Source organism: Hordeum vulgare, chromosome 6H, assembly GCF_904849725.1.
Source record: "Hordeum vulgare subsp. vulgare chromosome 6H, MorexV3_pseudomolecules_assembly, whole genome shotgun sequence".
NCBI lineage: Eukaryota > Viridiplantae > Streptophyta > Magnoliopsida > Poales > Poaceae > Hordeum > Hordeum vulgare.
In genome coordinates, this window is record NC_058523.1 from 262,902,751 (window position 1) to 262,920,578 (window position 17,828).

Sequence of the window (17,828 nt, forward strand, 5' to 3'; positions counted from 1 at the left end):
CCAGTAACGGCTGCAGTTTCTAGTAACCCCTGTAGTTAATCTCATTTACCCTTGTAATAATGCTCAATGGGTTTAGGCGTACTCTATATAGCTGGCCTCGAGCTCCTGGACAAGGGTTCATCACCCTCTGTAATCTAACCCCCTCCCCCTAGAGAAAACACAAGCCTTCGGGCACGAGACGTAGAGTCTTTATCTCTCCAAGAGAGGCCCGCTCTCGCTAAATCCGAGTGATACATTTGCGCCGTAGCTAGGCTCCACCCCTCATTCGTATCCCTAGTATTCATTGTCAGGATCATTGCCCCGACAGCCGCCCCATGCACCTTCAGTTTCGTCGTGCGGTCACCCCGGTTGCTGCTGCTAGCACACGATTCTGCCTGCTTGCCTGCTTTAGTCACTCACCTCTCTTCTGCTGCTGCTTGCCCTGCCATGTGCTTGTTCCTGCTCGTCGTGGCCTAGTGCCGGCGCTTGCTGCTTAGCACTTGGGCTGCTCCTGGTTGATTCCTGCTGCTACAAGGTCAAGGACTATTACGTGTGGCTGCTGGATTTTGGTTTGGTTGCTTTGTTCCACCACCACACTCCATTGAAAGAAAAGAGTAAAAGAAAAAAGAGAGTACAAAAAAGACAGACAGGAAAAAAAATGTTCTCGTCGAGTACGCACGTCCCTTCATACCTGCTGCCTCTTGATGGTGTTTCTTACATTGACCCAATCTCACACATGCATCGTCTCTCGGTTCTTAGTGCTCGTCCGCCTGTGACATTGTTCCCTTCGGTGTCTTTCACAGGCTCTGTTGGTCACTCTCCAGTGATTTCTCTCATGATTTTCGTCGGTGGTGATGATCGCTCTACACCTACTTCTATAGAAGGTCACACCTCAGCGACTCCTCTTGTGACCTCTGTACATGATGATCGTTGCTCTACACCGTCTCTCGTGATTTTCATGGACTACGCCTCGCACACACTCCTCCCCTTGGCGCTTGGTGCTTGTCTGCATGTTAACCTCGTCTCCTCCATCTGCCTCTGCAGATGATTCTTGTCATGCTACACCGCCTTCTCTAGTGGCTTCCATTCTTGCATCCATGATGGCTTGCACTTTCTTGTGTGTCCTCCCTAGCTTCTACGTCTCTATCTCATGCCATGCGAGTGCACTATACCTTTGCCCGTTAGCCTTTTTTTGATCCTTGTCCTTTATATAGGATTTTTGTGGCCTCTTTTTGCATTGTTGATCTGCACCCATTCTCTTGCCACCGAGCTTCTTTCGCCACCGGTTTTCTTGGGCTATGATTTTGTGCACAATGCTTCATTCTCTTGAAGTGCTATCTTCTTTCGACAACCCTTCTTTTGATACTTATCTTGTATCTTCTACTGTTGTGGTGTCTTCCTCTGATGTACCATCTTCTTCGTTTTCTCCTTTGGCTTGACTTGACAGGTTTTGAAGACTCTTCATGCTACAACGACATTCTCAAGAATCCGATTTTGGATTATCTTTTTTTCCCAGTGTTACACTTTCAAATGCAATGCTACTGCATACACTTTGCATTTGAGGGGGTGTTAAGGAGTATTATTATTAGGTCTGGGAATCCTATTAGGCTATGTTTCCTTTCCTTGTACCCCATGTCTTATGTAATACATATACGTCCCATGTGCTATGTAATAGAGATAAGTTGCATCGATAACAAAAATCATCAACACAAACGCCATCACATGCTATGACAAATCCTAGGAAAAGAAGTTGTGTTTGCAGGAAAACACAATTCTTCTAGTTGATGTAGAGCTCATTTTCCTTTAGATCAAAGTGTTCATCCTAGCACCTTTCGAATGTGATCAAAGTGTTAATCCTCAATTCCTCATCCGTACACCTACCCCTCACTTCTAGGAATCTTGGGATTAATAAGAAGAAATGGCAGGCAGCATGCCATGGTTTATCAGCATGCCATGTCTAGGTAAATCATTGACCGTGTACAGTCCTAGCTAGGAAGGAATATAACTATACATGCATCTCCGTGTTTATTCTAGTCAAAAGACACGGTGATGGTTAGATCGCGCGTTGTCTAACATGTATATTTTATCTTATCATCTGACATATTGTCATCCTGGATCTACTCATTTCTCTTGCTCTGTTATGGCAAAGGCATTTGCAGGTGCAGTCTGTTATAATGGAGTTAAGAGAGCGTCTTCAGTCGCACTCGATGAAATCCTACAGAGCCCGCTTCCAAAAGTAAGATTTCTGATTGTGTTCAACAAGTATCAAATTGTTGGAAGCCTTTGTGCATCATTAGCCAACTCGAAGCCCTACATGTTTTTTAGAAGAAAAAGGAAAAAGGAGGACCATTCTTTTTCGTCAAGGGATTGATATTTTGGAAGACAACAAAGGAAATGTGCATCATTTCATACCTGTCTTTTTGTTGGAAGCCTTTGTTTCTCATAAAGGGCTGTATAAAGTATTCTTTATTCCACACAGTTTGTAGGCAAAATAATGATAAGTAGGTATGCCAAGAGCCTAAGACTAGTGACGAAAGGATTGATGGTCAGTGTAAACATTGAACGTTCCATGTATCAACTAAGTCTGAAACTACGTTTAGCTTACCACATGCGGTCAAAACTCATTCATTGCATTAATTTAGTCAGATAAAATTTCAAAGCTGATATTATTATGTTCGTAACAATGGGTTCACCTTTTACAATTTAGCTTTCGTTGGTTAGGATTTCTTGTTTAGCATGGGAAGCATTTGTTTATCTGCATTTTCAGTCAGAGTTATTGCTCTAAAAAGACCACTCAGCACTAAAAGTTGTTATCTGTATGGCTCTATGCAGAATGTATCATGTGTGCATGTGTGCAAATGCCCCCCTTTTTACGGGCATCGAGCAACTCCAACAATTTTCGCATCTACAACAGCTACTTGGTCTGACAGCTACTGATTCTGTTGAACTTGGTCATATTGTGGAGCCTCCTGCCATTAGAACAGCGACTTCTATTCTTCCTCTTGGATGGACTGGCTTTCCTGGTGGCAAAAGTGCCGAATCGCTAAAAGTTGATATAATTGGACACGGTCTGCATATGTGCACTCTTTTCCAGGCTCAGATAAATGGAAGCTGGTATGTTTTGGTCTGGGCCAGATCTTTACAAGTTTATGAGCTCAGAAAAATCGATTTTACTTGATCAATCTTGTGGACTTGCAGTTAGATTTTCCTATATGCTTTTTTCACATGTTCTTCTAGAACTGTGTTGCCTTGCATCTTATGATACACCATTTTTTAGCTCAAAAGAATGTCAACGTCATAATACTCTGAATGCAAGTTATTGGAAACTAGCAACCAACTAACTCGCTATCGAATGGGGGCAAAACCAGCATGATTTGTATAAGAAAGAATGGAAGGTAAGGAATCAGTCAAACATTAAAGTGGTAATCACCAAATTATACCAGTTTGGTCCCTGAAGTTTAAAATGGGCATGTTAGTCCTTTGAGGCTTAACAACTGATGAAGGACATCCATCTGATGGCATGTCTCACAGAGTGTTCATGTCATGTTAGGCTCTCCTTAAGGTTGTTGATTCATTGCTTGATCTGTATCTTTTTTTGATGTTTTGTTGAGCTGTTTTGTGCTTGATCCTTAGTTGATACGTGGAACATTCAAATTCACTGATAAAAAATTAATGATGCATTTCAAGAATGTCGCGATGTAGAGCCTAGAGAAAGGGGCAAACTGGCCTTTTCCTGTGTAACTGTTGACAGGGGAGGGATCTGAGAGAGAAACGGTGCTGACAGAGCATTGACATGTCACCCCAGTTTAATCGAACTTGCTTTTTCTCATTCTATCTTAGAGTATCCATTCATTCGATACTCATCCGCTTCTAGTTCGACTTTCTGTAATCGAATCCGAGTTGGTGTCTTTGACTCACAGACCAAAATGTCTCTTTTAAACTAAAAGAGCGAAATAAGGGACCAATCCAGTCATTAAACAAACGTTAAATGCATCCTTGTTGTTTTATATACCTTTTTAAGAAGTTGGAACATGACATGTAACATTTAGCACCCAAAAGTAACCTCCAAATCAGAAGAAAAAAAACTGTAACTCTGATAGTAGTATCACATAGCTAATATTTTGCTTCATCTCTTAGCTGAAAAACAACTATACAACAACAACAACAACAACAACAACAACAACAACCAAGCCTTTCAGTCCCAAACAAGTTGGGGTAGGCTAGAGTTGAAACCCATAAGATCTCGAAACCAAGTCATGGCTCTGGAACATGGATAGCTAACTTCCACGCACCCCTGTCCATGGCTAAGTCTTTGTCGATATTCCAAACCTTCATCTCTCTTAAGGGACTCCTCCCATGTCAAGTTTGGTCTACCACGACCCCTCTTAACATTCTCAGCACGCTTTATCCGTCCGCTATGCACCGGCGCTTCCGTTGGCCTCCGTTGAATATGTCCAAACCATCTGAGACGATGCTGGACCAGCTTCTCTTCAATCGGTGCTACCCCAAGTCTCTCTCGTATATCGTCATTCCGTACCCGATCCTTCCTTGTGTGGCCACATATCCATCTCAACATGCGCATCTTTGCTACACCTAACTGTTGGATATGTCGTCTCTTGGTTGGCCAACACTCCGCGCCATACAACATCGAAGGTCGGATAGCTGTCCTATAAAACCTGCCTTTTAGCTTTTGTGGCACTCTCTTGTCACAGAGTACGCCAGAAGCATGGCACCACTTCATCCACCCAGCCTTGATTCGGTGGCCCACGTCTTCATCGATATCGCCATCCCTCTGCAACATGGACCCCAAATATCGAAACGTGTCTCTCTTCGGTACCACCTGCCCACCAAGGCTAACCTCTCCATCCTCGTGCCTAGTAGCACTAAAACTGCACCTCATGTATTCAGTTTTAGTTCTACTAAGCCTAAAACCTCAACTATGGAGTATCAAATATCTTCAACATTTTAATTGGGTATAATTTGCAGCATAAGAATGCCTCTTAGTAAAACTATACATGCTATCTTCAAATACATCTTCTATATGGATATATTCGAGAATAATATGGTTTGTTGTTGTGGATTCTGAACCCTATTCCTAATCATTAACTGCAAATCATATCATTATTTTTGAGAAAACGCAAAGGACCTTTGCGTTTCATTTTATTGGAAAGATAGAGTTTGTTTTACAGTCCTCCTAGGAGGCAGAATACAAGCATTCTAATGATACTTAGTGTACATCACATGTCTGCGGTAGGATAACCCGAAGCCCGGCAGCACCAGCTCTTGCCCATAAGGTAGCCTCCTCTTTGATTTTCGACGGAAGTGCAGCAATTGAGGGCTGTGCCCTGTCAAAAACAATCATATCATTATGGTTGCATAACAATGATGTTTTGTTGGAGAAACATTTTCTGTGTCTGCATGCTGTACTTGATCAATAAGTTCCCATATGAAAAAAAGTTTTGTTCTTTCAGATTGTGGTTTTAGGGCGTTCCAATTTCTTAGTAGTTTGCATGTATTCCCTTGTTTAATCGAAACTATCCATATGCAGGTATTCAACAGCCGTGGAAACCCTACCATCAGCAACATCATATTCATCGGATCAGGAGGTGCAACCTACATTGCAAAAGATGCGAATTTTAGTTGGACGTCCACTAAAGCAGCCTCCAAATTACACAAGTGAGGACTTTATGGTTCCTGTGGTCACAGATGCTATGAATCCAGATTATGGAGTTGAGCCCTTTGAAGATAAAAGTTGTTGCAAGGGTTTGAATGAAGTTATTATATATGGTACAAGTGATTTTGTAACAATATGTAAAGAGGTCTATGTTAGGACCCGGAGAGTGCGATTGCTTGGACTAGAGGTACTTCCATATCTCTGGGTGTGTGATAATTTTCTTATGTTCCATGGAAATACTAAACTTGAACGCATATTTATGCATGTAGGGCGCGGGTAAAACTTCCTTAATAAAAGCAATGTTAGGGCAACTTAAAGAAAGAAACAATGCAGTCCTTGAGTGCATACATATAGACTTGCATGGCAAGGCAGTATCAAATGGATTGTGCTACTTAGATTCGGCAACAGTCAAGTTGCAGGTAATGCAGTTATTTTTTGCTCTTTGCTCACCAGTTTCAGAATGCAATTCAACTTTTTTTTTGCGGGGAAAATGCAATTCTATACAGTATTGTGAAAGCCATATATTTGATAATAACTACCTCTGGTTTTGTTTACTTGACATTCTTGATCTTTCATGGTGTCCAAAGTTAAATTGACTGTTGGTTCTATTGTTTTGGAGATAAGTAGTTTGACTACCATAAGTTATGTTTAAACATATAGATTTAGTACTTGGATAATTGCCCTCCCCACGGGCGACTCAGGAGGCAATGCGACCCCCTCGAGCGCCCCCTCCCCTCCACCCCCCCTGCCACCGCTGGTACCCCCCACCGGGCCATTCCCGGGCGGATCCGGCGGCGGCGGAACTTCGCTCCGAGGCGGCCTCCCCCCTCGAGCGTGGGGCTCGACGAGGCTGACAGAGCAGCGCTTCTCCGGACCTAGGGTTTCACGACGGCGACCCTAGATCTAGAGGGTTGGGCCTCTGGGCCTGGTGTGGCGAGCACGCGAGCGGCGCGGCGTGACCCTGTGGGGGTGCGGCTGCGGCTGCTTGGCTGGGCCCCAGCGGATCCGGGTGGCGGATGCTGCGGGCCGACGCGGCGGCGGCCATGGTCGGCGGCGGTAAGGTGCAGGTGACAGGTCCATTAGGCCTGCCTCGACGCGCCCCCCTGCGATGGCTGAACTTGTTTGGCAGCCATCCGGCGGCTGCTGCACTGCGCGGGCCGTGCTTCCCTACATAGACGGTGACGATACATGGTCTCCCTCTCGGTGCTGGTGGTCCTCTCCGGCGATATGCTTCCCAGTCTCCTGTCTGCCCTGCTTCGGCATTCTTTGGGGGTCTATGGTCTTGGGCCTGGGTGAAATCACTGTGCGGTGATGGCCAGCGCTGACAACGGTGACACCTGAGGGCGCTGTCATGGCCCCGACTGGACCCTCTCCTCGGGCACTGCGGAAACCCTGTTACAAGCAATATACAATTTGTCACTGATTTAATTCCTGTAATTAATACGTACAGGAGCAGGTTAAACATGCACATGGTTTTCTTGAGAAGCATGCAACCCAGATTCAGAAATAAGCAGATTGATAGCACCCATCCATGTATGATTAGCATGCAAATGAAAACATCACTTGATAAGCTGGAGCTATCTATCTACAGGCAGATTAACATGAAGATACAGAGTACCGTACGGCACAGGACATGGCTGAATCCACTAACAGCAGGAACAGAAAACAGTCCATAAACACTAGATAGACCTGATCGGGAATCAGCTAGAGCAGGCACAGATTTATCTAGTATTAGCAATGACCAAATGCACCTTACAGTCTAGATGGTTGCACTGGTGTTCGTCGATGGAGTTTGCCGGAGACGATGTCATCGAAGACGTCGAGGAAGCAGCGGACACCGGAGACGATGTCGTCGAAGACGTCGACGAAGCAGCGGTTGCCGAGACGATCTCGTTGAGGACGTCAAGAAGGAGTCGACGCGCGAACGCTGCCCAGAAAACTCTAGACCACCCCCGTGCAGGGTCGAAGGATGCGTCCGGAGTCATGGAGACACCGCTCACCAGACTGCCGTTGCACGACGGACAGCACGGCTAGCTTCTTTCAGAAGGCGGCTCGGCACTTCTGATATACGAGGAAGAAGATGGAGATGTGTTGTTATTTTCTCCCGATATCACCGCCCTTTATAGGGATTCTTCAGGAAGCAGTCCAATGAGCAAGGTTTCAATGAAAAGTCTTGCCGAGCGAAGCGCAAGGCACTCGTTGGAGGCAGGAGAATCGGAATGATCAGTAGGATAATGCACACGTCCTAGCTGAAGACTCGGGACGAGCTGCAGCTGCCAAATGGCCAGTTGAGACGTGATGCACGAAGGTACGATATCCCGGACAGCCCTGGAGATGTGGTCTTCTCCGGAGGCACCTCGCAACGGCTGTGATGCGGCTGAGGCTCTGAACCTAGCTCACCCTGGGTGTTTGGGTACCCGAACCCGCTACTTGAACCCGAACCGAACCGAATTACCCGAATTGTCGGGTAATTCGGGTATCGGGTAAGGGTTCGGTTCTCATTTCTTGACTATTCGGTTTTCGGGTTAGGGTTCGGGTTCTAATATGGAAAACCCGAAATACCCATACTACCCAAATTATTCATACTGTCCAAAATTTTCATGCTATTATTACACTAACTTGTTACCCATACTAACTAAAATACTGATATTACCAAAAATACCCATACTATCCGAGTTATTCATATCAAAAGTTTATGTATGCTTAGAATTACCCGAATTAATCTAGCTACCTTGCCTTGCCGTTCATGGTTAGAGGCTGGACACGACTGGACGTTCCGTCGTTGCGGTCTATAGTTGGTGACACCTCCTCACCTGGTTGTTTGATGAGGACGATGGTGTGTGCGTGTCTCTCCTCCCTTGAGGTCGTACATGTACTGTTGTTCTCTTCCTGTTCAATGAAATGAAACGCAAACTCTTGCGTTTTCTCAAAAGATAATCATATGTGTAAATCTATCTCCATACTTAATCTTCTCTCCTACTTAAAAAGAAAATAATGTTCCCTCTTCCGTCGTCACCCCTCTCCCCATGAGCGATTTTTATCTCACCCCTCACCCCTCTCCGCCAAGAGGGAGTTCTAGGAAGGCTTGGAGGACATGGTTAGGAGTGTACCGATTGGCGAGAGGCTCTTCATAGGCGGAGACCTCAATAGCCACGTGGGCACATGTAACACAAGTTTTGAAGGGGTGCATGGGGGATTTAGCTATGGCATCAGGAATCAAGAAGGAGAAGACGTCTTAAGCTTTGCGCTAGCCTACAACATGATCATAGCTAACACCCTCTTTAAGAAGAGAGGATCACATCTAGTGACTTACAGTAGTGGGCAACACTCTAGCCAGATTGATTTCATCCTCTCGAGAAGAGAAGATATGCGCGCATGCCTAGACTGTAAGGTGATACCTGGAGAGTGTGTTGTCCCTTAGCATAAGCTTGTGGTTGCTGACTTTCACTTTCGGATTCGTGTCCAGCCGGACAAGCGTGCCAAAGTCGCTAGAACGAAGTGGTGGAAGCTCAAGGGGGAGGTAGCTCAGGCGTTTAAGGAGAGGGTCATTAAGGAGGGCCCTTGGGAGGAAGAAGGTGATGCAGACAACATGTGGATGAAGATGATGACTTGCATTCGTAAGGTGACCTCAAAGGAGTTTGGAGTGTCCAGGGGAAGTAGAAGAGAAGCTAAAGATACCTGGTGGTGGAACGATGATGTCCAGAAGGCAATTAAGGAGAAGAAAGATTGTTTCAGATGCCTATATTTGGATAGGAGTGTAGACAACACAGAGAAGTACAAGATGGCAAAGAAGGCCGCAAAGCGAGCTGTGAGTGAAGCAAGGGGTTGGGCGTATGAGGACCTCTACCAACGGTTAGAATGAAGGAAGGCGAAAGGGACATCTATAAGACGGCCAAGATTCGAGAGAGGAAGACGAGGGATGTTGACCAAATCAAGTGCATCAAGGACGGAGCAGAGCAACTCCTGGTGAAGAACGAGGAGATTAAGCATAGATGGCGGGAGTATTTTGACAAGCTGTTCAATGGGGAGAGTGAGAGTATACCATTAATTTGGACAACTCCTTTGATGAGACTAGCAGGCGTTTTGTGCGGTGAATCCAGGAGTCGGAAGTCAAGGAGGATTTAAAGAGGATGAAAGGAGGCAAGGCGATGGGCCTTGATTGTATCCCCATTGAGGTGTGGAGAGGCCTCAGGGACATAGCAATCGTATGGCCAACCAAACTTTTCAACCTCATTTTTCGGGCAAACAAGATGCCAGAAGAATGGAGACGGAGTATATTAGTACCAATCTTCAAGAACAAGGGGGATGTTCAGAGTTGTACTAATTACCGTGGAATTAAATTGATGAGCCATACAATGAAGCTATGGGAGAGAGTCATTGAGCACCGCTTAAGAAGAATGACAAGCATGACCAAAAATCAGCTTGGTTTCATGCCTAGGAGGTCGACCATGGAAGCCATTTTCTTGGTACGACAACTTATGGAGAGATATAGGGAGCAAAAGGACTTGCATATGGTGTTCATTGACTTGGAGAGGGCCTATGATAAGATACCGCGGAATGTTATGTGGTGGGCCTTGGAGAAACACAAAGTCCCAGCAAAGTACATTACCCTCATCAAGGACATGTACGATAATGTTGTGACAAGTGTTCGACAAGTAATGGTGACACTGATGACTTCCAGATTGAGATAGGACTGCATCAGGGGTCAGCTTTGAGCCCTTATCTTTTTGCCTTGGTGATGGATCAGATCACAAGGGATATACAAGGAGATATCCCATGGTGTATGCTCTTTGCGGACGATGTGGTTCTAGTCGATGATAGTCGGACGGGGGTCAACAGGAAGTTGGAGTTATGGAGGCAAATCTTGGAATCGAAAGGTTTTACACTTAGTAGGACTAAGACTCAGTACATGAGGTGCGCTTTCAGTACTACTAAGCACGAGGACGAGGGGGATGTTAGCCTTGATAGGCAGGTGGTACCTCAGAAGGACACCTTCCATTATTTGGGGTCAATGTTGCACAAGGATGGGGATATCGATGAAGATGTGAACCATCGAATTAAAGCCGGATGGATGAAGTGGCCCCAAGCTTCTAGCATTCTCTGTGACAAGAGGGTGCCACAAAAGCTAAAAGGCAAGCTCTATAGGACGGCAGTTCGGCCTGTTATGTTGTATGGCGCTGAGTGTTGGCCGACTAAAAGGCGATATGTGCAACAGCTAGGTGTGGCGGAGATGCGCATGTTGAGATGGATGTGTGGCCACACAAGGAAGGATCGAATCCGGAATGATGATATACGAGATAGAGTTGGGGTAGCGCCAATTGAAGAGAAGCTTGTCCAACATCGTCTGAGATGGTTTGGGCATATTCAGCGTAGGCCTCCAGAAGCCCCAGTGCATAGCGGATGGCTAAAGCATGCTGATAATGGCAAGAGAGGTCGGGGTAGACCGAACTTGACATGGGAAGAGTCCGTAAAGAGAGATCTAAAGGATTAGAGCATCACCAATGAACTAGCCATGGACAGGGGTGCGTGGAAGCCTGCTATCCATGTGCCAGAAGCATGAATTGGTCGCGAGATCTTATGGGTTTCACCTCTAGCCTACCCCAACTTGTTTGGGACTAAAGGCTTTGTTGTTGTTGTTGATCCATGCCTTATTTTGTCGCAGCCAATTATCCCACCCGGTTTTATGGCAAAATAAAACCCTTAAAACCTCCCAGTTGTTAGAGTTATAATATAAGTCATGTACCCTTTTGTATTTATCCCAATATATAAGGGGTTTCCTGCATATAGTCCATCACCTGTACATGTATATATACTGGCCTATGGCCTCATGGGAATACAAGTTGCTTATTCCTAACATGGTATTAGAGCCCTAGGTTCTTTTTCCGCACGCGCAACTCGTGCTCTTTCCGATCTCATCTCCCCCACCTCTCGTTCTGCTCGCCTCGTGTCGCTGTGGAGGAGTTCTATCCGGTTCTGCTTCTTCCAGATCGACAGGTGCTTCTTCCAGATCGAGGCAGTTACAGGCCCGTCAGCCGCCGCACCAATCCCGTTCGAATCCCGGGTTCGTGGTCGTCGCGTCGCTCCAGATCGATCTCCCATCGTAGGCCGTGCTCCTGCTCTCCCAGATCGACAGGGCCCTGCCCCAGCCGCCGGATCGAGGTAGACGATGCACCCATCAGCCGCTGCAGCCATCCCGTTCCAATCCACCGATCCACAGCGCTGTTCTACTTGCAGCGCCCGCCAGCTATGTTTTCTTCACAAGCCGCCGCTCCAATCCTCTGATTCAGTTGCAGCGCCAGCCAACGCTGCTCTCGATTGGATCCGGCTCCGCTTGCTACTGCTGATTCTCAAAAAAAAAAGAAGAAAAAATGTCTGCTACATCCGGCTACGTTGCTGTTCCTCGTTGTCCGGTGATCTTTGATGGCACTAACTACACCGAGTTCATTGGATTCATGCGCATTCACATGCGTGGCATCCGCCTATGGGGTTTTCTTTCTGGCGAGGTCTGTTGTCCGCCATGTCCGGTTCCTCCCGTGGCTCCCACTCCGCCGACCCCACCGGCTCTTCCTGCGGATGCTTCTCAGGCCGCAAAGGATGCGGCTAAGCTTGCTGATGAGGCCGATCTCCGTGCTTATGATGAGAAGGCTTTGGCTTATGAGGAGGCTCTTCAGACGTATCATGGTGCTCTGTCTACTTACACCCAGTGGCTTGGTGATGATGCTCGTGCTGCAGTTGTTCTCACTGCTAGTGTTCTGCCTCAGTTTGCCTCTGAGTTTTTGGGCCTTCCTACTGTGTTTGAGATGTGGACTCGCCTTCGTCAGCGCTATGAGCCCTCGGGTGATGCCTTATACCTCTCTATGGTCCGTCAGGAGCATGCTCTTCAGCAGGGTGACTCTACTGTTGATGACTTCTATGCACAGAGTTCTGCCATCTGGCGCTAGCTTGATTCTCTCCGCAGTGCTGGTTGTCGTACTTGCCCCTGTTGCCAGGCTGTCCAGGCCGATTTGGAGTTCCATCGCGTCTACGAGTTCCTGTCTCGGCTTCGTAAGGAGTTTGAGCCCCGGCGTGCTCAGTTGTTTGCTCGTGGCCGTATCTCTCTCATGGAGGCGCTTTCTGAGATTCGTGCCGAGGAGACTCGTTTACGTGGTGCTGGTTTGCTAGAGGTTCCTTCGGTGTTCGCTGCTCGGGCTCCTTCTAAGCCATCTGCTGCACCGACCCCTTCTCGCTCGAGTGCTCCGCCGCTCTTGCCCACACCTTCTGGAGGCTCAGGTCGCCCCCGTCCACATTGTGGCTACTGCAACAATGATGGTCATATTGAGTCCAACTGCTACACGAAGAAGAAACACTTGCGCAAGGCGCGCTCATCATCTACAGAGACCTCGACAACTTCAGCCATCGCTTTGACTGAGCAGGATATTCTGAGACTTAAGCGTCTGCTCGCTGCTTCGGGTTCTTCCTCGACGGGTACTGCTGGTTCTGTGACTGAGGCTTCCCGCACTGAGCAACCACCTTCTACACAGTCAGGTACATCCCCATGGGTTCTGGACTCTGGAGCTTCCTTCCATATGACTTCTAATTCTTCCACTCTGTCCTCTCTTCGATCACTTGATTCTCCTGTTCATGTCCTCACCGCTGATGGTACTCCCCTTCCTGTCGTTAGTAGAGGCACTCTTACCACTCCTTATTCTGTTCCTAATGTTGCTCATGTTCCCCGACTCACCATGAATTTGTTTTCCGCTGGTCAACTTGCTGATTCTGGTTGTCGTGTCATCCTTGACCCTGACTCTTGTTCTGTCCAGGACCATCGCACGCACACTCTGGTTGGGGCTGGTCCTCGCCGCCGTGATTCTGAGGGTCTTTGGGAGTTGGACTGGCTTCATGTTCCTTCCGCTGCACACTCTATCGCCAGTTCTTCCGCTTTGGTCGCATCGGCTACTGGTTCCTTCCAGCAGTGGCATCATCGACTTGGTCATCTGTGTGGTTCTCGTTTGTCGTCGTTAGTTCGTCGAGGTCTTCTGGGGTCTGTCTCAGGAGATGCCTCTTTAGAGTGTCAGGGTTGTCGTCTTGTCAAGCAGATTCAGTTACCATATCCACATAGTGAGTCAGTGTCTAAGCGTCCTTTTGATTTAGTTCATTCCGATGTATGGGGTCCGGCTCCCTTCGCTTCGAAAGGGGGTCATAAATACTATATTATTTTCATAGATGACTTCTCTCGTTACACATGGCTTTATTTCATGACTTCTCGTAGTGAGGTGTTGTCCATTTATAAGCGTTTTGCTGCCATGGTTCATACTCAGTTCTCTTCTCCCATTCGTGTGTTCCGTGCTGACTCCGCTGGCGAGTATATCTCTAAGATGTTGCGTTGTGTTCTTACTGAGCAAGGGACTCTTTCTCAATTCTCTTGTCCTGGTGCTCACGCTCAGAATGGTGTGGCTGAGCGCAAGCATCGTCATCTTCTTGAGACGGCTCGTGCATTGATGATTGCTGCCTCTCTCCCGCCTCATTTTTGGGCTGAGGCCGTCTCCACCTCCACCTATCTCATCAATTTCCAGCCTTCCGCTGCTCTACAGGGTGGTGTTCCTTTCGAGCGTCTTTTTGATCGGTCTCCCGATTATTCGACGCTTCGCTTGTTTGGTTGTGTTTGCTATGTTCTTCTTGCCCCCCGCGAACGCACCAAACTGACCGCTCAGTCTGTTGAGTGTGTCTTCTTAGGCTATAGTGATGAGCATAAGGGCTATCGTTGTTGGGATCCTATCGGTCGTCGGATACGTATCTCTCGGGATGTGACTTTTGATGAGTCTCGTCCCTTCTACCCACGCCCATCTTCCTCGACTTTTTCAGTGGAGGATATCTCTTTTCTCACTTTTCCTGACACGCCTATCACACTCGTCGAGCCTTTGCCTACTCATTCCGCTCCGTCTGCTTCTCCACCTCCAGTCGATTTGTCGCCACCAGCTTCCACGGTCTCCTCGTCTAGCATGTCACCGGATTCTACATCTTCATCTCCGGTGACTTCTTCGTCGCCACTCTCCGATTCTACTTTAGCGATTCCTCCTTCCATTGTTCCATCTTTTCCTCAGTGTTACACTCGTCGTTCACGTTCTGTGGATGCCTCTCTGGATGTGTCGTCATCCTCGTCTCAGCCTACTTATGGCTTGCGTTCTCGTCCTCGTCCGCCTGTTGATCGCTTAGGATTTTCCACCGCTGGAGCTGCTGTTCTTGAGCCGACTACTTATCATCGGGCTGTTGTTCATCCTGAATGGCAGTTTGCGATGGCTGAGGAGATTGCTGCTCTTGAACGCACAGGTACGTGGGATCTTGTTTCCCTTCCTCCTGGAGTCCGTCCCATCACTTGTAAGTGGGTCTACAAGGTAAAGACTCGCTCCGATGATTCTCTTGAGCGTCACAAAGCTCGTCTTGTGGCTCGTGGTTTTCAGCAGGAGCATGGTCGTGATTATGACGAGACTTTTGCTCCTGTGGCTCATATGACCACTGTTCGTACACTTCTTGCCGTGGCCTCTACACGCCACTGGTCTATCTCTCAGCTTGATGTTAAGAATGCTTTTCTTAATGGTGAGCTGCGTGAGGAGGTGTACATGCAGCCTCCACCTGGGTATTCTGTTCCTGATGGCATGGTATGCCGTCTTCGTCGCTCTCTCTATGGCCTTAAGCAAGCCCCCCGAGCCTGGTTTGAGCGTTTTGCCTCTGTGGTGACTGCCGCTGGTTTTTCACCCAGTGTTCATGATCCAACATTGTTTATTCACCTTTCTCCTCGTGGTCGGACTCTTCTTCTTCTTTATGTTGATGACATGGTCATCACTGGGGATGACCCTGAGTATATTGCCTTTGTCAAGGCTCGTCTTAGTGAGCAGTTCCTTATGTCTGATCTTGGACCTCTTCGCTACTTTCTTGGGATTGAAGTCTCTTCTACCTCTGATGGCTTTTTTATATCCCAGGAAAAGTATATCCAGGATCTTCTTGCTCGTGCTGCTCTTACTGATGAGCGCATTGTTGAGACTCCTATGGAGCTCAATGTTCACCTCTCTGCTACTGATGGTGATCCCCTGCCTGACCCGACGCGCTATCGTCATCTTGTTGGCAGTCTTGTTTATCTAGCTGTCACTCGTCCGGATATTTCTTATCCGGTTCATATTCTGAGTCAGTTTGTCTCTACTCCCACATCGGTTCACTATAGTCATCTCCTCCGTGTTCTCCGATATCTTCGGGGCACAATCTCTCACCGTTTATTCTTTCCTCGCTCCAGTTCTTTACAGCTTCATGCCTATTAGGATGCTACGTGGGCTAGTGATCCTTCAGATCGCCGTTCACTTTCTGCTTACTGTGTTTTTCTTGGTGGTTCTCTCATTGCCTGGAAGACGAAGAAACAGATTGCAGTTTCCCGTTCGAGTGCAGAGGCTGAGTTGCGAGCGATGGCTCTTTTGACGGCAGAGGTGACTTGGTTACGGTGGTTACTTAAGGATTTTGGTGTTTCTGTCACTACACCGACTCTGCTCTTATCTGACAGTACAGGTGCTATTAGCATTGCGCGTGATCCTGTGAAGCATGAGCTCACCAAGCATATTGGTGTTGATGCTTTCTATGTGCGCGCTGCTGTGCAGGATCAGGTTGTTGCTCTTCAGTATGTGCCTTCCGAGTTACACTTGGCGGATTTCCTGACGAAGGCCCAGACTAGAGCACAACATGGCTTTTATCTCTCCAAACTCAATGTTGTTCATCCACCATGAGTTTGAGGGGGGGGGGGGGGGGTTAGAGTTATAATACAAGTCATGTACCCTTTTGTATTTATCCCAATATATAAGGGGTTTTCCTGCATATAGTCCATCACCTGTACATGTATATATATCGGCCTATGGCCTCATGGGAATACAAGTTGCTTTCCTAACAACATCATACATGGGGCTGGTGGTAAACTCACTCTCACTCTCAATATGGTGGCATAAGTCGCTCAACTCTTCTCCAAATGCCGCCGTGGTCGAAGGGAAAATCCCATGCTCAACCATATCGTCACCGTCGCCGTGGAAGAAGGCCGAAGATGGCACATCTAAAAGTCACTAGATGTGATTCTCTCTCCTTAAAGAGGGTGTTAGCTACGATCATGTCGTAGGCTAGCGCAAAGCTTAAGACATCTTCTCCTTGATTCGTGATGCCATAGCCAAAGCTGCCATGCATCCCTTCAAAACCCGTGTTAGATTAGCCCACATGGCTATTGAGATTTCCTCCTATGAAGAGCCTCTCACCAGTCGGTACACTTCTAATCATGTCCTCTATAACTACCAGCTTGACCAGAATAATCCGGTCCCCACGTCTCGACGTCTACCACTCCATACTTGAGGGTCTTGTTGATCAATGTAAAATATTCATTGATGTTATTTAAATGAATATATGAATTTAAAATGCTCAAACATGAATGCAGATGGCATATTTGAATTCTACACAGTTATTTATCAAAATAGACATATTATTTGCCATATTCTGATTTAAAGAGAATTAAATATGACTTATAGAGAAGTTTATATGACTTTCTGGAATTTATACTTCAATACTATTTGAATCATAATTCCTGAAACAATTTACGCAGACCTAGAGGCTAGCCGCAGATACTGCCATCTGGGGCCAACAGTGTGTGACTGTGTGGTGACGCGGCAGCGGGGCCATGGGATTTTCTCACGCAGGTGTGGACTAGCCCATGAGGCTAACCGGTGAAATAGGGGCCCATCCATACCCTCCTTGGGCAGTAATGTGTCAGCTTACCAAGGATTCATTAATGGAGGACTTTGATACCACTTGTAGCATTTTTTAGTATAGTCTGGGGGGGGGGGGGGGGGTTAACTTTTGGTTGCGTTGGCTAGTGCATGAAGCTTAACACATCAGTAATTGTTTTGAAGTTAGAACTATTTTGCTTTACGTGTAATACTTGGTTCTGAAACAGTGAAACATGCAACTGGTTGGGATTATTATCATAAAAAGAAAATTTGGTTGTATTATGCAAGGGAAAAGTACATTATTCTATCCTATGTAAAACAATTGTTCCATGTTGTACTAATTTCTACCACTTGACAGATTTGTTGTAGTTGTGTTCCATCTTGTTGAAATTTCTCTCTTCGCGGCCTCTGGTTTATGTTTTGTAAGAGCAATCACCAAATCAACTTTCATG

The 17,828-nt window shown here is 46.8% G+C and overlaps 1 protein-coding gene across 3 annotated transcripts in view; it reads left to right on the plus strand.

Annotated features, from left to right (window-relative positions):
- The window catches only part of LOC123404263, a 77,379-nt gene that overhangs the window by 57,945 nt on the left and 1,606 nt on the right, over positions 1-17,828 (plus strand). For all 3 annotated transcript variants that reach the window (XM_045098185.1, XM_045098186.1, XR_006611708.1), the window contains exons 9-12: positions 2,139-2,215; positions 2,812-3,093; positions 5,528-5,840; positions 5,923-6,072. In XM_045098185.1, the coding sequence (XP_044954120.1) occupies positions 2,139-2,215; positions 2,812-3,093; positions 5,528-5,840; positions 5,923-6,072 (822 nt within the window). The remainder of the gene's footprint in view (positions 1-2,138; positions 2,216-2,811; positions 3,094-5,527; positions 5,841-5,922; positions 6,073-17,828) is intronic.